The 19,952-nt window shown below is 41.7% G+C and overlaps 1 protein-coding gene across 3 annotated transcripts in view; it reads right to left on the bottom strand.

Moving 5' to 3' along the window:
• Positions 1 to 6,201: 6,201 nt before the first annotated feature.
• Positions 6,202 to 19,952, bottom strand: part of LOC106093191 (uncharacterized) — a 108,434-nt gene continuing 94,683 nt past the window's right edge. For 2 of the 3 annotated variants that reach the window (XR_009397189.1, XM_059363180.1), the window contains exon 2: positions 6,202 to 6,599. Coding sequence is in view for 2 of the 3 variants with exons in the window: in XM_059363180.1 (XP_059219163.1) it covers positions 6,208 to 6,599 (392 nt within the window). In the remaining variant the exon portion in view is untranslated. Of the gene's footprint in view, positions 6,600 to 9,629; positions 9,752 to 19,952 lie in introns of those variants that run through there. The other variant, XM_059363181.1, reaches the window with a different exon arrangement.

The following is a 19,952-nucleotide window of genomic DNA, read 5'->3' on the forward strand; positions in this document are numbered from 1 at the left end:
TGATTCTTAGATTTGACAAAAATGGATAACTGGGACACCGAAACAAGAATTTGGATTGTCCGCCGCTATCACGCACTGGAGTCTGTAGTTTCGGTTCAAAGAGAGTATAGACGCACGTTTGGCGGCAATCCTCCGAGCAGATGGACCATAATGAGACTTGTAAACAATTTTGCCGAGCATGAGACAGTCAACAGAAGACCTTACCATCGAAACCCTTCAGTTCGAACGGAGGAAACAATCGCTGCTGTAGCTGCTGCGATACAACACAATCCAAGAGTTTCGACAAGAAGCTTATCTGCTCAAATGGGTATAAGCAGACAGTCATTACAGTCAATTATGCACAAAGATTTGGACTTATTCCCATATAAAATTCAAATGGCCAACAAACTGAACGCTGCAGACTTGCCGATTCGCTTGGAATTTTGCCAGAAGATGCTTCAAATGGTGGAAGAGGATGGAAACATGTTGAACTGTCTTTTCATGTCTGACGAGGCCCATTTCGATTTGAACGGCAACATAAACAAACAAAATTGTCGAATATGGAGTGCTTCCAACCCACAGACACTCCATGAGACGGAATTGCATCCACTTCGTGTCACAGTGTGGTGTGCAGTTTCATCACGTTTCATTGTCGGGCCCTACTTCTTCGAAGAAAACGGTCACCCCGTTACGGTTACTGGAGACCGCTACTTGAACATGTTGAGAGAGTTTTTCTATCCAGAATTACGCCGAAAGAGAATTTCTTTTAACTCTGTGTGGTTTCAGCAAGATGGTGCAGGTCCTCACATAGCCCAACCTGTTATGACAGAATTGCGACGAAAATTTCCCAATAAACTGATATCCAGAAACTCCACATTCCGTTGGCCACCCAGGTCGCCTGACCTTACTGCACCTGACTTTTTCTTGTGGGGTCATTGCAAACAGGAAGTTTACAAAGCAAAACCAACAAATTTGAATGAACTAAAGCAATCCATTCGAGCAACAATTGCGGCTATTCCTGTCTCAACTCTCCAAGCAGTAATGAATAACTTTTTGCTAAGATGCCGCACATGCATCAACGAGCAGGGGGGGCATTTAAATTCCATTATTTTTAAAACAAATTAAACTATATTTAATAAAATTGAACGAGCTTTAACATGAATAAAAGAAACCGGTAACCGTAACGGGGTGACCGTTTTCTTCGAAGAAGTAGGGCCCGACAATGAAACGTGATGAAACTGCACACCACACTGTGACACGAAGTGGATGCAATTCCGTCTCATGGAGTGTCTGTGGGTTGGAAGCACTCCATATTCGACAATTTTGTTTGTTTATGTTGCCGTTCAAATCGAAATGGGCCTCGTCAGACATGAAAAGACAGTTCAACATGTTTCCATCCTCTTCCACCATTTGAAGCATCTTCTGGCAAAATTCCAAGCGAATCGGCAAGTCTGCAGCGTTCAGTTTGTTGGCCATTTGAATTTTATATGGGAATAAGTCCAAATCTTTGTGCATAATTGACTGTAATGACTGTCTGCTTATACCCATTTGAGCAGATAAGCTTCTTGTCGAAACTCTTGGATTGTGTTGTATCGCAGCAGCTACAGCAGCGATTGTTTCCTCCGTTCGAACTGAAGGGTTTCGATGGTAAGGTCTTCTGTTGACTGTCCCATGCTCGGCAAAATTGTTTACAAGTCTCATTATGGTCCATCTGCTCGGAGGATTGCCGCCAAACGTGCGTCTATACTCTCTTTGAACCGAAACTACAGACTCCAGTGCGTGATAGCGGCGGACAATCCAAATTCTTGTTTCGGTGTCCCAGTTATCCATTTTTGTCAAATCTAAGAATCAATCTGCAAAATAAAAAAAAAATCGACCACATTCATTAAATAGAAAAAAAGTTATTACATTTTTTTTTGGTAGCGGCTTTCATCAGCCACGTATATATATTTGATATATTATTTTTTTTTTACATTTTTCTTCACATATTCTTTAAATGCCACACATAAAGCACCGCTGACTATTAATTTGTGTTCAATTTTAAGTTCTAATATGTATTTATGTATGTTCGTGTATGTGTGTGTGTGTGCGTTATTCTTTGCGGCTTAGCATACATGATTGACTCAGCTTTGTTGTTTTCGTGATTTTGAAAAAAAAAAAAATACAAAAATTCTCAATGTTGTCTTTATTTTTTATAGATATGTATAATGATGATAATGATTTTGATAAGAAAAACAGAAGGAATAATGCCTAAATTGTTTGTCACAGTATTTCCTGATCAACATGTGTAAAATAATAATTATTTAACTAATTGTATGAAAATAAAATAAAAGTTTTTAATTTTAGTAGCACTATAACTGAGATGTCCTTTTTATTTTTGTTTGCCTCGAAAGCGGAATAATGGCCTTGAACGTCAACAGACATAAATATAAAAAAAAGACGAACCTTATATACCATCCACCATGGATTGCATTTGTCGAATTCTTTTCCCGCATCTCTTCTTAGGCAAAAAAAAAGGATCAACGAAAAGATTTGCTCTGCAATATCAAGATATGGTCCGGTTCGGACCACAGTTAAATTATATGTTGGAGACCTGTGTAAAATATCAGCCAATTCGAATAAGGTTTGCGCACTTTGGGGGCTCAAGAAGCAAAAAATAGAGAGGTCGATTTATATGGGAGCTGTATGAGGCTATAGACCGATTCAGACCATAATAAATACGTATGTTGATGGTCATGAGAGGATCCGTTGCACAAAATTGTAGGCAAATCGGATAATAATTGCGACCTCTCGAGGCTCCAAAAATCAAGATCCCAGATCGGTTTATATGGCAGCTATACCAGGTTATGAACCGATTTGGACCATACTTCACACAAATATTGGAAGTGATACCAAAACACCACGTGCAAAATAACAGCCAAATCGGATAAGAATTGTGCCTTCTAAAAGCTCAAGAAGTCAAGACCCAAGATCGCAGCTATATCAGGTTATGAACCGATTTGAACCATACTTAGTACAGTTGTTGGAAGTGATATCAAAACACCACGTGCAAAATTACAGCCAAATCGGATAAGAATTGTACCCTCTAAAAGCTCAAAAAGTCAAGACCCAAGATCGATTTATATGGCAGCTTTATCAAAACATATACCGATTTGGCCCATTACAATCCTAACCGATCTACACTGATAAGATATAATTGTGCAAAATTTTAAACGGCTGGCTTTACTCCTTTAAAAGTTAGCGTGCTTTCGACAGACAGACGGACGGACGGACGGGCGGACGGACGGAAGGAAGGAAGGAAGGACAGACAGACGGACGGACGGACATGGCTAGTTCGACTTAAAATGTCACGATGATCAAGAATATATATACTTTATGGGGTCGAGGTGTTACAAACAGAATGAAGAAATTAGTATACCCGCATCCTATGGTGGAGGGTATAAAATATGTGTAGTTTGTAGTTGATTTTTATTTTGTCGGAGCGGAACCACATCCAGATTTCGTTATCTTTGTCCAGGTTGGTTATGTAACTACGGCGGGACACCAACCACAACTTTTCCACTACTCTACCCTTCTGTCCCTCTTATTGAAGGGTTTCTTGGCCTGGCAATTAAATATGGGAAACGATGGCGTTGCAATTTCGACTTCCAAGTTCCCGCAAATACTTGGTGTCACATTTGACTTGGCTCAGTGAATACAATACACTCAACCAAATTTGTATTTCAAAACAGTAAACATGTTTGCTATAACAGCAGTTTTTGTCTGCTGAAAATGGGAAAGCAGACATTACTGCTGTTCCAGCAAACATAGGGCTGCTGTATTAGCAAACATTTCTTATTGCTATTTCAACTAACAAAATCTGCTGTTTTGCTAAAAAAATTTTTATGCTGCTTTTTATGGTTGTTTGCTATTTCTTTTGATTACTTTAAGTATTTTTGTTAATTTTTTTTTTAGAAAATTCGTTGGAAGAGATGATTTTAGAGTTGAAATAGCTACAGAGTGAATTATGTTGTTGACGACAATCTGCTCCCCATAGCATCTGAAGAAGTAAACCTAAGCCTAAGTATTGGGTTGCCCAAAAAGTAATTGCGGATTTTTTAAAAGAAAGTAAATGCATTTTTAATAAAACTTAGAATGAACTTTAATCAAATATACTTTTTTTACACTTTTTTTCTAAAGCAAGCTAAAAGTAACAGCTGATAACTGACAGAAGAAATAATGCAATTACAGAGTCACAAGCTGTGAAAAAATTTGTCAACGCCGACTATATGAAAAATCCGCAATTACTTTTTGGGCAACCCATAGTTTTAGTTCAGCCAAGATCTAGAATATGCACAAATTTCAATGTTATGGTTTGGGTGTGTAAAATGTGTGTCCCGCTGGCAACCAAGGATAAAAGTCCAGCCTAATCAACTTTAACCATATCACTCGGAAATCACTCCACGCATGTTGCAGTGTTCCAAGATCTGGACATATGACAACAACTTAGTGAAATATTAATGGTTAGTGATACTATACACTGAGGCTACCGTAGTGCAGAGGTTAGCATGTCCGCCTATGACGCTGAACGCCTGGGTTCGAATACTGGCGAGACCAACAGAAAAAATTTTCAGCAGTGGGTTTCCCCTTCTAATGCTGGAAACATTTGTGAGGAACTAATACATGTTCCCTACCAAGAGGTGTCGCGCTGCGGCACGCCGTTCGGACTCGGCTATAAAAAGGAAGTCGCTTGTCATTGAGCTTAAAACTTTAATCGGACTGCACTCATTGATATGTGAAAAGTTTGCTCCTGTTTCTTAGTGGAATGTTCATGGACAAAATTCGCATTTGCATGCACTGTTGCAGCAAAACGGGGTTTACAGAGTATCTGGTCATATAGAAAGTATAGGAGTATTGGTTAGCATGACCTGCAAAGTCAGTCCATGTGTTATGTTATCGTAAAAAAGGTTTCCTCTTAAGGTAGCCGCATAGGATTACTGGATTTTAATCGATAAAGATTGCGTTAGTATCTTAGTAACTTGAGAAGCTGTTATAAGCTAAAATGTTACATGCAATCTTTCTTTCATTCAATTCGATTCCATAATAAATCACAAACAGATACGGCGTTGTCAAATTGTACCTATTGGTTCATAAAAGTGAATCAACGCACAGATGTTATGAGATCAATCACAAATGTTCACAAATAAACAACAGTTTTTTCGTGAACGAAACGTTAGAAACCTACAATCAGTGCAAAAAGTTTTTGTGTGCTGTTGAGAATCGAACCTGTTTTCAATCCATCTTATGATGTTGTGTTTACAAACGTCTAACCACATTGCATAACCTTGGAGGGGTGGTGTTCATAATGGTCGGTGCATGAAATCAACAACCCGCATTCACAACTTCATCACCGCATGTTGACAATACTTTCAACAACGCCTATTCGCGATAATAACACTATTGCACTGTGGTTGGACTTGTGTAGAAAGAGCGGCCAAAAATACATTAAAGCTGCATTTATTATCCGATTTCGTTCGAAACAATGTCTTGTAGTATGCATAGCGATGTCCAAATCGGACTATATTTCGATATAGCTGCCATATGACCGATCGGGTGATTTTGTGAGTTCCAGAAGGCTCTCCAATGTCTTAGTTGTAGATGGTTCATATCAGAGTATATTAAAATATAGCTCCCACTTAAACCAGAGGTCTCCTGATTTGACCTTTTGAGCCCCTGGAGGGGACAAATTTTAAACGACATACATGGGTAGTGTAATGTAAAATGGCCTATTAACTAATATAGCTCCCATATAAACCAATCTGCGGGTTTAACATCTTAAGTGGTCCAGCCTTAAAATCTCCCCAAAACAAGTTATCTGCCGACCTTGCATTATAGGTCTCAAGTAGAAAGTACTGGAGAGTGAAAGTAAGCGCAGCGGAGCGTGCCCGATTCAGCTCGTACCGCATAAATAAAACAATGCCACATAACCAAAACCTCGAACACAATCGAAAACTCACAAAAACGGATAAAGGTACCTTTAGTCTTGTGGTCATAACTTCGAAGGTTGTACAAGGATCAAAATTATCCGCTTATCCACTCTTTAAGTCTGAAAATTTTTTGTCATTTCTTTCTGTGACCACCTAAGCTAGGAAGTTTTTAAGAAATTTCAGACCGCCCATTTTTATTCATCACATACTTACCTCTCATTTTCGCCTCAGTAAAAAACATAGGCCTCTACTAAAGTACATTTTAAGTAAAGTTTTTACTTCTTCTAAAATTGCTGGTAACCAATTCAATTTCTGGTGGCTTCTCGGTTTCATTTGAATTCACAACCTCATGATTGGGCTCTACCGCTTGTATGCCTCCCGTTCCGATATCCATACAGCCCATGGACCAATTGAAAATGTTAAAAGTAATAAAATTCATGGTCACGTTACCGCAGGCGTGTAGGGTGTTCAATTCGTGTTGACCAATGCTGTGGATCTGAAAGCAGCCACTCAAAGCTAATGCTGGCCAAATGGGAATGCAAAAGGGTGGCATGTTGAAGGCAGAAAAGGTGTTTGTATACAAAACGTTTTCGTTGAGTCGAACATTGGTACGTATATCCCAAGTTTTGGAAAAAACTAACCAATTGGCACATACTGCAAAAAAAGAAAAAAAAATTATTGTAAACACTTTAGTAACTTTGCCTTCGGTAGAGAAAAAGCTAGCCGCTTGAAATTGTGCTCAAATACTTCTTATCAGTGTAGATCGGTTGGGATTGTAAATGGGCCATATTGGTCCATGTTTTAATATAGCTGCCATATAAACCGATGTTGGATCTTGACTTCTTAAGCCACTACAGGACGCAATACTCTTCCGATTTGGCTGAAATTTTGAATGAGATGTTTTATTGTGACTTGCAAGAACTGCGCTAAGTATGGTTCAAATCGGTCCATAACTTGATATAGCTGCCATATAAACCGATCTTGGATCTTAATATCTTAGCCCTATAGAGGGCGCAATTCTTATCCAATTTGGCTGATTTTCTTATCCCATTGGGCTGAAATTTTATACAAAGGCTTCTCCCATGACCTTAAACACACGTGTCCAATATGGTCTGAGTCGATCTGTAGCCTGATACAGCTCCCATATATGCCCGATCTCCCCATTATGTTTCTTGAGCCTCTACAAGGCGCAATTCTTATTCGAATGGACTGAAATATTACCCAATGACTTCTACTATGGCCTTCAACATTCAATTCATTTATGGTCCAAATCGGACTATAACTTGATATAACTCCAACAGCATTACAATTTATATCCAATATTCTTTGTTTGCCTAAAAAGAGATACCGCGCAAAGAACTCGAGAAATGCGTTCCATGGTGGAGGGTATATCAGGTTCGGCCCGGTCGAACTTAGCACGCTCTTGCAAATGCAAATTTGCCCATAAACATTCCATTAAGGAACTGGGGCAAATTTCTCACAAATCAGTGAGTGCTGTCCGATTCAATTTTTAGCTCAATAATAAGGGACCTCCTTTTTATAGCCGAGTCCGAAGGGCGTGACGCAGAACGACACCTCTTTGGCGAGAAGTTTTTACATGGCAAAGTACCTCAGAAATGTCGAAGGGGATAACCACCGCTGAATAATTTTCTGATGTTCCTGCCAGGAGTCGAACCGTGGCTTTCAGCGTCATAGGCGAACATGCTAACCTCTACGCTACGGTGGCCTCCCACGCTCTTACTTGTTTTAATTCTCTCCAGGACTGAAAATTAAATAATTTGATAGAAACAATGAAGTTTTCTAAAAGTAAACACAATACTGGGATTCCGTTGCAGGATATTGTCCGGCTATAGACCATTTTGTTCAATGATTACTATTCAAAGAATAGCACCGCAAAAAATTCTTAAAAGTAAAGCATTTGACCGGCTACCCGTATCGCTATTTCTGATCCTGTCCAACTCAAACGGATTTTTTTGTTGGGATTTTTGACCACTATCTAGCAAAATAAAATTTTGGAAATCGGACCACGAATGAAAATTTAGCAGTCCCAACAAAGTTTCGAAATAACGAGGTGACCATCTTTAGGGGCCTGCCAAAAGGCTTCCGGACAACCTGGGTCCTCAGCTCTAATCATTCCACATTTCAAAGTGATATCTCTACCCGTCACACGGCATATTTTTTTCAGTTCCATCCCGAATTGTTTGGACATTTTAAGTCGATCTTACCATATTCGTCCCTCCGTCCGCCCTTCTGTCGAAATCGCTATAGCGGTCGAACACATGAAGCTAGCCATTTGAAATTTTCCACAGATACATCTTATTGATGTAGGTCATTGGGGGTCGTTCCCAATGGGCCATATCGGTTCAGATTTGAATATAGCTCCCATATAAACTGGTCTCCCGATTTGACACATTTAGCCCCTAGAAGCCGCAATTATTGTTTAATTTGGCTGAATTTTAGCATGCAGTGTTCTTTTACGACTCTCAACAACTGTGCAGAGTACGGTTGAAATCGGTCTATAACCTGACATAGCTCCCATATAACCCGATCTCCCGATTTGATATCATGTGGCACTGCAGTCCGTAATTTTTGTCCGATTTGGCTAAAATACCTAGGAATTGAAGTGGGATAGTCAATGGACTGTCATCGGTATACTCCGATGTCCTTGTGGAATTTCCTTGGTCTCCTCCAGTTTGTGACGATGCAGGCTGGTATCGAGGCCGATACAGACGAATTGCCTTCGGGGATCAACGTTCAAATGAAATGTATCGTTGTGCGCTAAAAAAGATTGGTGAGATCTGGCCAGGTGCAGCACTAGATTTATTCAACAAGGAAGATATTCCTTCTCGACCAATGGCGCATGCTTGGATACAAAGGATTCCCTCAGATCCTGAATCGATACTTGGAAGGATAAGGGAATGTAATCCCAATCTTTCAACCACCGACTGGAAGATTGGTCGATTGGATGAGGCTGATGGTGACAGGAGACATGCAGTATTCGTACTAAACTCCAGCTGTCTCGCAGACATCAACAAGTAAGAGGGGTTTGTATCCTACGGATTCAACAAGTTGAAACTGAAGGTCTATAGAAGCGGTGGGGTTGGGGAAACTTGATTCCCCAATCCCACCTTCAATCAAGGAGATCTCAAACGGAGCATGTGGTCGATACGGTAAGTCATCCCTAAAGTGGCCATTTTGATGCTCCATTGGTGTATCTAAGTTAACCACCACAGCGATATCATTTCTCCACTCTGTATTTGGTCTGCCCATGGTCGCGTTTCAAAGTACGAGAGCAGTGCAAATATCGAATGGTGAGTTTCAGTTTCACACTGGCTTGCCAGAATTGCAGAGCGACTGCTGGCCGATGGTTGAACTGTGCATCCCAACAAAGGGTGAGGGGGGTTCAGCTACGCCAGCCGACCAAGAAACATTCTCATAGAGAACAATCGGATGACGAAACTGGCCTCGATTTTGGTCGATGGTTGAACTGAGCATCCAACAAAAACGAGGCCAGTTTCGTCGTCAAATCGTTCTCTATAAGAATGTTTCGCGGTCGGCTGCCGTGACTGAACTCGTTGAACTTATTGAGAAAATCACAATTCGATGGCATTTTTTGTGAAAATAAAATTTGGATTATGTTTTATAATAAAATCGATCATGCAGACATGTTTAATGAAAACTCACACTTTTGGTGGATATTAAACATATCGTTGTTTACTTTGGCGCAACATTCACACTCCCATTGCGATGGACATTGACAATTGTCGCGGATGAATTTTGAGGTAGTTCGTAATTTCACTGCTGTAGAGTTGTTGTGCTTGCAAAATCCTTGTCCGCAACCAATTACCAATATTAAGCAGATTATCCACGTGCTTAAAGACATCTTAACCGTTAGGCTTTCACTGATTAACTGTTGGTGCCCATCATACTCAAGCCCAACTTTTCATTTCATTAATGGCTGTAACAGCTTGCCAACTTTTGGTGGTTTTTTTGCACTTAAAAATTCAAAGAGTTATTTTGGCCTGTGTCTACACTCAGGAAAAAATGTATTATTTTACTATATGAATATGTATGAAACAACTTTTATTCACATGTAGATAAACTAACTTTCTCGTTCCGTTTCCAACAACTCGAAACATTGAGCTAATAATGTTAGCTGGAGGACAAAATACCTATACGACTTTGCAAGTTGAATTCCATTGAGAATTTGAACATCTACTCTATGTGTACCCCAAATTGCTCTACAACGGCAATGGCTCTCGCTGTTGCTCCATTTGCATTTCGTCTGGAAAGAGAAACAAACAAAAATTTAAAAATTTTAATAATCTTCGCCCTAACAGGCAAAACCCTTGAAAATTGAAAATGTCGGCAGAGACTGGCCAGGATTCGAACCTGGGCACATGGAGCAACAGCGAGAGCTGTCAATCAATACAACTTCCAACAGATGCACAAAATCATGTGTAGTACGGAAGAAGTGTAATTTGGGAAAAGTACAGCTAATAGACAGGATTGTCGAGCGTGGTTAATGTGGTAATTGTATCATAGATGCATTTTCGCTATTAATGCGATTCAAATACAACAAACCAACGCACGGCCCTTGAAGCCATCACACCTAATATGGTTGAAAAGTCTTCTATCCAAAAACGAAACGCGTGCCATAGTGGTTGGTGTGTACTGCTATCTTTGGCTTTCCTTTTCCATTTGTATTTCCGATCATTTAATTTCGTCTCGAAAGAGAAACAAATAAAAATTTTTAGGTTAGGTTGAAAAGAGGGTGCAGATATTAATCAGCCCCATGCCACTTTGGACATACACCTAAGCCAGTAGTCGGCCTCTTGTGCGCTCTAAATACACAAAAAAAGTAATCTCGAAAAAGATAAAATCTGTTAGGAATTCCGTGCTATTTACAAAATCCTTAATTGTTTTCCATGCCACTCCCCTAAGTTGGTTCATGTCCGGTATAGTGTCCCCACCTAAGTGCCGGTATCTGTTAGACGCGAAAGCCGGCCAACGACAAGTGAATTGTCCAACGTCTCATCATCTTCTTCGCATGCCCTACACTTGCTGTCACTAACCTCACCGATTTTACATAGGTGAGTTCGTAGTCCTATGAGTCCCGTTATGATACGAATAGCTATATTGACTTCCTTCTTACTTCCTCCCAGTAAAAGCCTTGTCTTCTCAGATCTGGATCCCCCATAGGATTTTCGCCGTCCTACCAACCGTTTCGCTGTTAGACAATGTTGCATGCGCATTCGTTGCCCACTCCCTTAACTCGGACTGCGTCTAACCGAAAGGCTTCGGGTTAACCAAGTTTATTGACGGCAGTCCTCTGGCCTTCACTGCCAAATCATCTGCCTTTTCATTCCCCCTTACTCCGTTATGGACCGGCACCCAAACGATGCGGAATATGCCATCCTCGGAGAAGGCGTTATTCTCCTTCTTACACTGCAAGACTGTTCTAGATCTTACTGTCTTTGTTTTTATTGCCCTTATGGCAATTTTCATTCCCCCTTACTCCGATATGGACCGGCACCCAAACGATGCGGATTGTACCATTCTCGGAAAAGGCGTTATTCTCCTTCTTACACTACAAGACTGTTCTAGATCTTACTGTCCTTGTTGTTATTGCCCTTATGGCAATTTTACTGCCGGTAAAGATGTTCACACTCGACGTCCTCGGGTTAGCACCACACCATCTCATGCATTTCGTGATCGGCCGGATCTCTGCCCGCAGGACCGTACTATTGTCAGGCAGTCTAAAACAGATCTCTGCACTGGGTTCTCAATGCAGACCCCCACCCCCACTCTGTCCTCTAGCTTTGATCCATCCGTGTAACATGATCTTCCAGATGGTAATTCCAGGGTTCCGTCAATCCAAGACTGTGCCACTGGCAGCAGTGCCTCGCACTCGACCTCAAGGTTCATCTCAGGTATCCGATCGGAAACCTCTTCACTTCCTTTCAGGTTTGTTATCGTCGCCTCGATTATACCGCGATGGTATGAGCTGGTCCCATCCTCAATCCATTCTCAATCCGTCTCATAGCCTCAGTGGCTGCCTCACACTTAATCTGTTTGTCTATGGGTCGGATATCTAGAATAGTCTCCAGTGCCCTAGTGGGGTGGTCCTCATCGGTCCGCCTATGTCCAGACAACATGTTCTTTGAACCTGTTGTATTGTCCTTATGTTGCACTTTTTCTCCATAGCATTCCTCCAAACTACTGAGGCGTTAATAAGTATTGGTCTAATCACGCTCCTGCAAAGCTAGTGGACTATCCTCGGATTAAGGCCCCTTTTCGAGCCTACGGCCCGTCTATATAGTACCCAACATCTGTGAGCCTTCTCTGTACGCTCCTGAATGTGACACTTTCAATTCAGTTTCCTGTCCAAGATCACACCTAAGTATTTGACTTTGTCAGATATCGAAAACGTGGTGAGTTAAATTAGCCCACCTCCGTCTTCCTCGTGAACAGGCATATTTCAGTCTTCTCTGGGTTAACATTGAGACCTCTGGGTCTAGCCCAGTCATATGCCATATGCAAGACCCTTTCGACCCATCACTGCATAGCATGTTCGGATCCTTACCCCCAAGAAAAATTATAACATCGTCAGCATGACAGACGGGTTCAAATTCCTCCTCAGTCGGCATCCGTAATAGGTCTTTTATGGTGGTCACCCATAGGAGTGGCGATAAAATGCCCTCCCTGTGGCGTGCCTTGTGCCACTTTCTCCCTTATATTTATATCATGGGACACACAATTTATCCATCTGTTCCTAAGACCCTTTCGGCCCTAACATAACCTGCTAAGCAGACGGGTTCAAATCCCTCCTCAGTCAGCAGCCGTAATAGGTCATTTATGGTGGTCACCCAAGTAGTGGCCCTGTGCCACTTTCTCTCTTATATTTTTGCCATGGGACACGCAATTTAGCCACCTGTTCCTTAGCATATGGTTTATCCAATCTCTAAGGACTCGGTCCAGCCGGTACTGGTCTAAGGATTGGACCAGTGCGTCGGTCCGCACCTTGTTAAAAGCCCCTCGATGTCAATGCATACCTCCAGTGTGTACGTTTTGGCATCGAAGGATTCTTTTATTTTATGCACAACCTCGTGCAGGGTAGTCTCCACCGACCTTCCCTTGACATAGGCAAGTTTATCGGATTGATGTGATCTGGCCAGGTGCAGCACTAGATTTAGTCAAGAAGGAAAATATTCCTTTTCGACCAATGCCGCATGCTTGGATACCAAGGATTCCCTCAGATCTTGAATCGATATTTGGAAGACTAAGGACCAATCTTTCAACCACCGACTGGAAGATTAGATGAGGCTGATGGTGACCGGAGACATGCAGTATTCGTGCTAACTCCGGCTGTCTCGCAAGTATGAAGAGTTTGTATCCTACGGATTCAACAAGTTGAAACTGAAGGTCTATAGAAGCGGTGAGGTTGGGGAATCAGGAGCCGACTCATCAGTTGTTGCTGAACACTTGCCTGAGGAACTATCGACCAAATCACTAAAGTCTGGGGGATTGCAGGAAACCCAAAATCCCGAGACAGGAAGGGATAGCATCGAAACGTAACCTACAAGCCCTGTGTGGGTGAGCCACAAAGTTGAACTGGGCTCAAAGTGTGCGCCAGCGGGGAAACACGGGACTCAGAAAGTACTTCGACTGCAGCAGTTAGTGAAGCATCTAAGGAGAAATCGTCCACACCGCAAGTGTCCAGTGTTTTGAGGAAGAGTGGTTCCACAGCTTTCCCACCTGCCGCTGGATGCGTACGGAAGCTCATCATGACAAGTTCTAACAAATCTTGTGAGGATGAACTCCTGGTGGAATCAGAAGACGAGGCTAACACAACAGTGGTGGAAGTTCTGAATCCTGACTATGGTCCGGTTTCTACAGATAAATTTCCACCATTGTAAGGCAGCTTCGGCGGCACTAAAGGTCCTCCTGATGGCAGGGGGATTTGACGTGGTTCTTATCCAGGAACCAAGGGTGTGTGGAGGAGTGGTTCGTGGACTAAGAATTCCGGGATTTAAACTGCTCAAGGGTACGGGGAATGGGAGACACAGAGCCTGTATTCTTGCAAAGAGTAGTCTAAATGTTTTTCTGCTTCCGTCGCTAAGCACTGAAGATTTAGTATTAGCCAGCCCTGAAATAAACAAGTCTCATTACTGGCTGGCTTCCCAATATATGGCACACGATTCAGAGATGTCGCCTTCAAACCTTAAGTCGCTGGTTGAAGCCGCTTCTGTAGGGAAGAAAAGCCTCATTGTAGAAAGTGATGCTAATGTACATCACCAGATATGGGGAAGTTCGGATGTCAACGAAAGGGGTGAGCTGCTTAATGAATATATTATAAGTTGCATTCTGGCGATTTGTACCAGGAACAGGTAGGAGGTACTAGATATTAGAAAAAAGTGGAAGAATATGCTACTGGGTAGTGTTGGATGAACCCAACTTCTCTGATCATCGTTATATGAGTTTCAGCCATGGAGAAAATACTGCAGTAGTGGTCCCTCGGCAAAATAGAAGAAAGGCGGTTTGGGATAAATTTCAGCACAATTTCTGCGCGTCTGTCCCTTCTAGACCACAAAAGGAAGTGGAAACTACGGAGGATATAGACATAGTAGTCAAGCGAATCACGAAGGCCCTGTATGACTTGCTTGTGTCAGCATGCCCTAGTGCCAAGCCAAGGGGCAAACAGCGACCGCCATGTTGGACCCCAGAGCTGGTTGGTCTAAGGAAGGATTGCAGAAAACTTTTCAACAGAGCAAAAGCCACAAGAACACCACATGATTGGGATATCTATAAAGCTGAGCTAAGAAAATATAAGGGCGAGCTGAGAAATGCTCAGAACAAATCCTGGATAGAATTCTGCAGCTCCGTGAAAGATACATCTGAGGCCTCTAGGCTAAGGAAGATTCTAACCTCGAGACCTATTACGGTGGGGTATATTGAGACAATGTATTCTCCAACGGACAACGTGGCGCCAGGGGAGGTTGTCACTGATATGCATTCGTCGGAGGCTATAAGGGAATGTGCCTGAGCCGAAAATCCTTTGGGCGACAAGAAGTTTCGACTCCTTTAAGTCGCCAGGCCCTGCTGATGTATCACCGGTTGAATTACAAACTGTGTCTGATAGATTGGTTCCCTGGCTTAGGGAGATATACTCTGCTTGTATCAGAATGTCATATAAACCTGTGGGATGGGGGGACACGAAGGTCATTTTTATTCCGAAAGCAGGAAAACCCTACCACACAAAGGCGAAAGATTTTCGTTCAAATAGTCTGTTATCCTTTATGCTGAAGACTCTTGAGACGTTGATAGAAACATATATTAGGGTAAAGATCCCTAGAGATCTCTTGTCGCAGCAGCAGCATGTATTGGGTTGCCCAAAAAGTAATTGCGGATTTTTTAAAAGAAAGTAAATGCATTTTTAATAAAACTTAGAATGAACTTTAATCAAATATCCTTTTTTACACGTTTTTTCTAAAGCAAGCAAAAAGTAATAGCTGATAACTGACAGAAGAAAGAATGCAATTACAGAGTCTGCTGGCCCATCTAAAAAGATGGGCCAGCAGAGAAACCCCTTAAGGAGGTGTGCTGTCTCCTTTACATTGGAATATAGCTATAATAATAAATTACTGTCTCTGGAAGAAAAGGGCGTAAAAGTGGTCGCGTATGCTGATGACCTGGCAATTGCGGTTAGGGGAAAGTTTCCCAGCCCTGTAAGAGATATACTTCAGGAAGCTCTACGTGCAGCAGTAAAGTGAGCTACCGAAAGTGGTTTAGGTATAAATCCGTGCAAGAGAGAAGTATTTCTTTTCAGCAAGAGATACAAGTTTCCTATAGTGGAACCTGTCTCCTTGGGTGGAGAGAATGTTCCATTTACAGAAAGCGCAAAATCCTGGGTGTTTTGCTGGACAGGAAATTGAACTTCAATTCCAACATTTTGGAAAGGGCAAGAAAGGCAACTCTGTTATATGGTGTTGTGGTCTGGTGGACGGCGCTTTAAAAGTCCACCTACTGCACAATACTTTACCGGATCCAAAGATGGCTTGTTTGTGCATGACAGCCGCACTGTGGACGACACCATCTGATGCAGTGAATTTAATGCTACATCTTATGCCTCTAGACATTGTGGCTACCCAAATTCCAGCGACCTCTGCCGTGAGGTTAAGGGAGCTTTCTCATTGTTCATGTGGCGGTTACATACACTGTGTTATCCTTGATACAATATCCGATGTTCCAGGCAGTGTGGATTACACCCTACCTGAGCCGCTTTTTGATAAAAAGTGTGAATGGCTAAGACGTAATGTCTTTAAGACGATTGACATAAATATCTTCTCAGACAGCCAGACAACCATTAAATTCCTGGAGAACGTATTTGTGAACACAAAAGCCGCCCTCGACTGTCGCAGATCTCTCAACGAGATAGCTGAATAGTTCAAAATCCATCTGTTCTGGGTGCCGGGCCACAGAGATATTCCAGGGAATTGTAAAGCGGACGAGCTTGCGAGACTAGGAACTACTTAACACATTCCTGGGATACTGGAATCTGTGGGTATGCCTCTAGCGACATGTAAGCTAAGTTTTCAGGACCAGGCCCGAAGGACAACGAATGATAGATGGTCACAAAGAGGGGACTGTTAGCATTCCAAAACTATGTGGCCTAATCTAGACTTGAAGAGGTTTACGGCTTTGCTGTCATTGGCTAGAACAAACGTCTCAGTCATTGTGTCCGTCATGACAGGTCACTGTCGAATCGGCAAACATGCTGACAAACTGAAAGTTGCCAGCAATGACTTTTGCAGAAGCTGTGAGGACATCGAAGAAGGAGATCCCCTTCTGACACTAGCAGTCAGAAGGGGTTCCACTTTAGCTTCTTATTTCTTTGAGAACCTGTCTGATTTAGCGGATGTGAACATTCACAAGTTATTGGGCTTTTTAAAGCGATCTGGATGATTCAACGGTAGGAACTAGAAGGCATCTTCCTTCTTCTGTTCTATGGTATCACAATGGACGAAAAGCTGTTAGTGAGTGAGTTAGTGATGACTGCCATTTAAAACTAACCTAACCTAAACCTATCCACAGAGGCAAATTCGAAGAGATAGTTGGGAAAACGTATTGGTCGCAGTGATCCAGGAAACAAAGCTGACCAAAGACAGCCGCTTCCGCGATTCCTGTTATAATGTGCTGCGTTAGGATCACGCATGAAATGTAGCTGGGGAATTGAGGCCACCGTAGCGCAGAGGTTAGCATGTCCGCCTATTACGCTGAACGCCTGGGTTCAAATCCTGGCGAGACCATCATAAAATTTTCAACGGTAGTTATCCCCTCCTAATGCTAAGGCGACATTCGAGATGTAAAAACTTCTCCTCAAAGAGGTGTCGCACTTCGGTACGCCGTCCGAAATCGGCTATAAAAAGGAGGTCCCTTATCATTGAGCTTAAACTTGAATCGCACTCATAGATATGTGAGAAGTTTGCCCCTGTTCCTTAATGGAATGTTCATGGGCAAGTTCGCATTTCAACTGATTTTTTCACCAATCCATGCACTTTAAAATTTTTCGTTAACACTTGACCTCTATTTGAAGACAATTTCGGTATTGCCAAAATTGAGCCGTACAATGTGCACTTACCATCGCACAGTGGGAGAAAATAAAAAAAAAACAAGTAAGAACGTGCTAAGTTCGGCCGGGCCGAATCTTATATACCCTCCACCATGGATCGCATTTGTCGAGTTCTTTTCCCGGCATCTCTTTTTAGGCAAAAAAATGATATAAGAAAATATTTGCTCTGCTATTAGAGCGATATCAAGATATGGTCCGGTTTGGACCACAATTAAATTATATGATGGAGAACTGTGTAAAATGTCAGCCAATTCGAATAAGAATTGCGCCCTTTGTGGGCTCAAGAAGTAAAATAGAGAGATCGATTTATATGGGAGCTGTATCGGGCTATAGACCGATTCAGACTATAATAAACACGTATGTTGATGGTCATGAGAGGATCCGTCGTACCAAATTTCAGGCAAATCGGATAATAATTGCGACCTCTAGAGACTCAAGACGTCAAGATCCCAGATCGGTTTATATGACAGCTATATCAGGTTATGAACCGACTTGTACCTTATTAGACATAGTTGTTGAAAGTAACAATAAAAAACGTCTTGCAAAATTTCAGCCAATTCGGATAGGAATTGCGCCCTCTAGAAGCTCAAGAAGTCAAGTCCCCAGATCTGTTTATATAACAGCTATATCAGTTTATGAACCGATTTGAACCATACTTGGCACAGTTGTTGGATATCATATCAAAATACTTCGTGCCAAAATTCATTCAAATTGGATAAGAATTGCGCACTCTAGAGGCTCAAGAAGTCAAGACCCAAGATCGGTTTATATGACCGCTATATCAGGTTATGGACCGATTTGAACCATACTTGGCACAGTTGTTGGATATCATAACAAAACACGTCGTGCAAAATTTCATTCCAATCGGATAAGAATTGCGCACTCTAGAGGCTCAAGAAATCAAGACCCAAGATCGGTTTATATGGCAGCTATATCAGGTTATGGACCGATTTGAACCATACTTGGCACAGTTGTTGGATATCATAACAAAACACGTCGCGCAAAATTTCATTCCAATCGGATAAGAATTGCGCACTCTAGAGGCTCAAGAAGTCAAGACCCAAGATCGGTTTATATGGCATTTACAATACCAACCGACCTACACTAATAAGAAGTATTTGTGCAAAATTTCAAGCGACTAGCTTTACTCCTTCGGAAGTTAGCGTGCTTTCGACAGACAGACGGACGGACGGACAGACGGACGGACATGGCTAGATCGACATAAAATTTCACGACGATCAAGAATATATATACTTTGTGGGGTCTCAGACGAATATTTCGAGTAGTTACAATCAGAATGACGAAATTAGTATACCCCCCATCCTATGGTGGAGGGTATAAAAATAGTAAAAAATACGGATTGAGATATCTCTTTGAAATGGTTAGAGCTGAGGTGTTAACGAGATCTTGTGCAAAATTTCAAGGCCCTAGGTTTGACGGGCCCCTAAAGTTGGTCACCTCGGTATATCGAAAAATTGTTCGAACTGCGAAATCTTTATTTATGGTCTGATTTTCAATGAATTAATTTTTTTGAGCAAAAAATACACTTTTTCTCACATTTTTGACTTCCAAACTGTATAACTTTTAACTGAATAATTAGGTGCGGACAAAGTCGCTGTAAATTATGTCGCAAATGCCTTCGCAAATTGCAAAATACAAAGCAGATCTCGGTCAAAATTACACAAAAAAAATTAGAGTCGAATATAGTATCCCCGAAACCAACGGAGATATTGTAGACCTCAAGCGAACTTTTTTTTGGTAATCAGCCGCTCCCTCCTCATTAAGCTTCAACTTGTATCGAACAGCATTCATTGAAATGAGAGAAGTATCCCCGTTGTTCCATAAGAAATGTTCATGGGCAAATTTTCAAATTGTAGCTTTTATGCCTCTAGCATAAAATCTGTGTAGGCGCTTAAAATATATACCCGGGTGTTCGTTCTTGCCTTTTGTTGGGACAGGAACACAAACAAAGATTGATGTACAAAAATTTGTCTTTCCATGGAAATAAGGTGTCTTAGACTCTGACTTACCGCAAATTCACAGCCAAACTTATGTCTCATCATGGCAGCTATAGTAGAACGCGCCACTTTTGGTGTTGTTACGGCGACTCTTCCTATCCATCGCATTTTCTGTAAGGCGGTTATATCGGCCTTTTTACAACAGCCCGTGCATATACTGCACTTTCTCTGTATAAAGTTCGGAAATTTCAACAACAACAACTACAAAATCATATAGAACTCGCGGCACCCGTTAGACTATTCCTATCAATGGGTGTTAAGGGTAGCTACCCAGGAAAATAACCAAGTTTAGCCTTGACTTTGCCAGTTTAAAGCCATTTAGAACCAATACTTGGCATCTCTCATTACCCACACATG

This window comes from Stomoxys calcitrans, chromosome 2 (assembly GCF_963082655.1).
Source record: "Stomoxys calcitrans chromosome 2, idStoCalc2.1, whole genome shotgun sequence".
Classification (NCBI taxonomy): Eukaryota; Metazoa; Arthropoda; class Insecta; order Diptera; family Muscidae; genus Stomoxys; species Stomoxys calcitrans.